At 33.0% G+C, this 3,491-nt stretch overlaps 1 protein-coding gene across 1 annotated transcript; it reads left to right on the top strand.

The window, feature by feature from the left end:
* The first annotated feature begins 2,259 nt into the window (after positions 1-2,259).
* LOC106691990 (mantle protein) lies at positions 2,260-3,241 on the top strand. The gene has a single exon (XM_014437893.2). The coding sequence runs from the start codon at positions 2,424-2,426 to the stop codon at positions 3,147-3,149; it is 726 nt and encodes a 241-aa protein (XP_014293379.1). The 5' UTR covers positions 2,260-2,423; the 3' UTR covers positions 3,150-3,241.
* Positions 3,242-3,491: the final 250 nt, after the last annotated feature.

The following is a 3,491-nucleotide window of genomic DNA, read 5'->3' as shown; positions in this document are numbered from 1 at the left end:
TGAGAAAAGAGAGATGAGTAGGCTAGGTTATGATTTATTTTAAAGGTTCTATCAGTGAGGTAGGAGCGGATTATAAGAAAATATGTTGGGGGAGATATAAACTTCGTCAATTCTTAATTGACGAAGTTTATAGAGCAGACCTGGATGCCAGACTCGATCTAAAAGCTTGTTCAACATCGAGGAAGACTCCCGTGCAGTACATACCGCACTCCAATGTGGAAGATATGACATCAACCACTCGATGACTGTTGTATGGTAGCATGAGATGTTCTAAATCCAAACTGGTGGTCAGGAATAACATGATATGAGTCAAGGGTTGGATAGAGGCGTTTTAATAAGAGTTTTTCTAGGATTTTGCCTTTAATGGGCAAGAGTGAAATAGAACGGTAGCAAGATGGATATTCAAGTGGCTTGGAGGGTTTGGGAAACATTTTTATCATAGACATTTTCCAAGGGTCAGGGAAATTGGTGGATTGGAGTGTAGCATTATAGATATAGGTAAGGAATAGAATGGCTTTACGAGGGAGCTGTTTCAGAATGTGTGATGTGATAAGATCATGGCCAGGAGCTTTTTTAGAAGGTAATTGGTAGATGATGTTCATTATTTCTGAGGATGAAAGGCATTAGGAGGAAGGGTCATTTGGAGTGGAATTGTAATCTCTGCTTTAACATGTTCAAGATGGGTTGGATTAAGGATATCAGGATGGGGGTTAAAAGTTTTGAAGAGGTGTTCGCCGAACATTTTTTTTTTCATCTGATCGTGTCCAAGTCTTATTTTCAGTGAGAAGTGGATGGTTGAAAGATTTGTATTTTAGTAGTTCTCCATAATGATTTGTCAGTGGTATTTAAGTTTTCTGTTAAGTTTTGGAAATTTTGTATTCTGTGTTTTCTTATTTCTGCTTTTAGTCTGTTAGTCAATGTATTGTAATGAGTTTTGTCCGAGGGATATCTTGTTCTGTGCCGCCTCGCTCTTGCCCGGCGTTTTTCTGTTAATTATGCTTGTATGTGACGAGGTAAGTTGTTTTCTCTAAAACTTTTTATTTTCATTGGTGAAGTATTGTTACTGATAGTAGTTCCTATCGATCTAGAAAGTATTTCGATAGCAGAGTCGATCTGTTATTTTGTTTTTAGTGGAATTTTAAGTCAAGTACGTTTTCAAGATCAGTCCGAAAAATTTTCCAGTTTACCTGTCCTGTAACCATAATTTTAATTGTTAAGTTGTAACTTTCTCACTTTGTAGTTGTAACTTTGTGAATATGTCAATTATAATTTACTAACTTTGTAAATCTAGTGTAAATGGTCCTAGCGGTCTAAACACTTAAATAAATAAATAATAATAATAATCATAATTAACTAATTACTGTAATGATTTGGAACATAATTTTTTTTTTAACATTTCACAAATCAACAATTTTAAATACAATAACAAATAACATGTTAGGATTAAATTAGCTTTAAACTCAAATGTCATAATTTTAATAATTTCGATTAAAATGAGGTATACAAAATTAGAAATTTTTTATTAAAAGGTAATGTATAATTTTTTATTTTAAGAAACGAAAATTCTACAGCTTAAACAGATTTAGTTTATTTAAAAATTTTTCACTTTTCAAATAGGTGTTATAAATCAATAATTTCTAAAAGACATTTAGATATATGCATGAGATCCTCCCATAATAATTTTTCAATAATAAATTTCATATATTGAATAATTTTCTTTTGATAGAAAACTCCTTAATTTTAGTTAGGAAAAACATTTAATACAGAATAAACTTAACATTGGTTAATTTTAAAAAATGTAAGAGAACTAAAGAATACAGAAAATTGTTAATTGATTCTATGTAATTAATGAAGTAACGTTGCCCGGGTAGAGGTCAAAAACATTTAGTCCCAATAAAATATAAATAAATAAAATGTTTTTATTATTTAATATGCTAACATTAAACTTTTTAGGCAACATATTTGCCAAAACTTGATCGAAACCTTGGCTAGTTTAATTTTACTTAACAGTGTTTTCAAAGAAAATCATTATACCTACATAGATCATCACACATTTTAGACATAATGTGAACAAAATATAAACTGAATTAAAAAATAGGTTTATCAGTAAGTATATAACTAATAACCTGAATGAGTATGACACCTAAGTGCTGACCAATATCATATTTTTATTAATTTAGTAATGAGATAATTTGTTGATATCGAACAAAATTGTTGATATCGAAGTGCTTCGAACTAAATACAAATAGTGCATTTCTTGTTTCAAGCGGACATCCCATTAGGTAACTAAGTCGTTAACGTTCATACATCAGAATATCTAATGAGTAGCCAGTCATTAACCAACATCCATGTCCAATGTTGTACACTATATATAACCCTCCTCTAGCCATTGTGTTCAGTATCCATCCACCATCTCATACAACATGTGCGAACTGACAAAACTCCATCTATTTCTTCTCGTGGCCACGGGATGTATGGGATTCGAACATTTTGAACATCATCCGATCAAAACACAGATCATTACTAAGGAAGAAATAGTGCCGTACCCCGTCAAAGTGGAGAAGCACGTCCCAGTACCAGTTAAAGTGCCTATCGAACGACCAGTTCCATTCCACGTTGACAAACCATATCCTGTACACATCGAGAAGAAGGTACCGGTTCCAGTGAAGGTTGAAGTACCTCACCCATATCCAGTGTACAAGGAAGTCAAAGTACCAATCGAAGTGAAATTTGAGAAGCCAGTACCATATCACGTACCAAAGCCGATTCCAGTTTACGTCGAGAAAAAAGTGCCTTATCCAGTTGAGAAAAAAGTTCCGTATCCAGTAAAGGAGCTGGTCGAGATTCCAAAGCCGTACAAAGTACCCTATATTGTAGAAAAGAAAGTTCCATATGTTGTAGAAAAGAAAGTCCCAGTGAAGGTTGAGGTTCACGTTGAGAAGCCTTATCCCGTGGAAGTTCCAAAGCCGTATCCTGTTACCGTTGAGAAGAAAGTACCATATTTCGTGGAGAAGAAGGTACCTTACGAAGTAAAAGTACCCGAGTTCGTCAAAGTACCGGTGCCCATCTACGAACAAAGTAGTCATGATTATTGGAAGTCTTCTAACCAGGGAAGTTTAGAAACCTCAGGACAATTCCATCATTTCTGACAGTCCAAGTGCTTTCACCGCTAGTTCACTTCTCTAGAAGAAATGTATATATTTAGCGGTTCTCCTTGTTATCATATGTTTATTTAAATAAATTATTTGAATCAGTGCTTTATTTATATTTCTCTGAAAAATTAATAAAATTGTAATATTTTATTTATTGTTTATAACCCCTTATTCTACATCGGTGAATTTTCTATTTATGATGTCTTAAAGGATTTACATCCTGATGAGAGCTCGCACACTATAAAATAAGATTTGTTTTTTTAGTAAAGAGTTACATAGATAAAACTCAAACCATTTAAACAAAGTCAAATTTTTAGATTTTTAAAAATCTGATATAAT

Source organism: Halyomorpha halys, unplaced genomic scaffold (assembly GCF_000696795.3).
Source record: "Halyomorpha halys isolate HHAL.00 unplaced genomic scaffold, Hhal_1.1 Scaffold6602.1, whole genome shotgun sequence".
Taxonomy (NCBI): domain Eukaryota; kingdom Metazoa; phylum Arthropoda; class Insecta; order Hemiptera; family Pentatomidae; genus Halyomorpha; species Halyomorpha halys.
The sequence above is the reverse complement of the archived record's forward strand: the minus strand, read 5'-3'. Positions and strand labels throughout refer to the sequence as shown.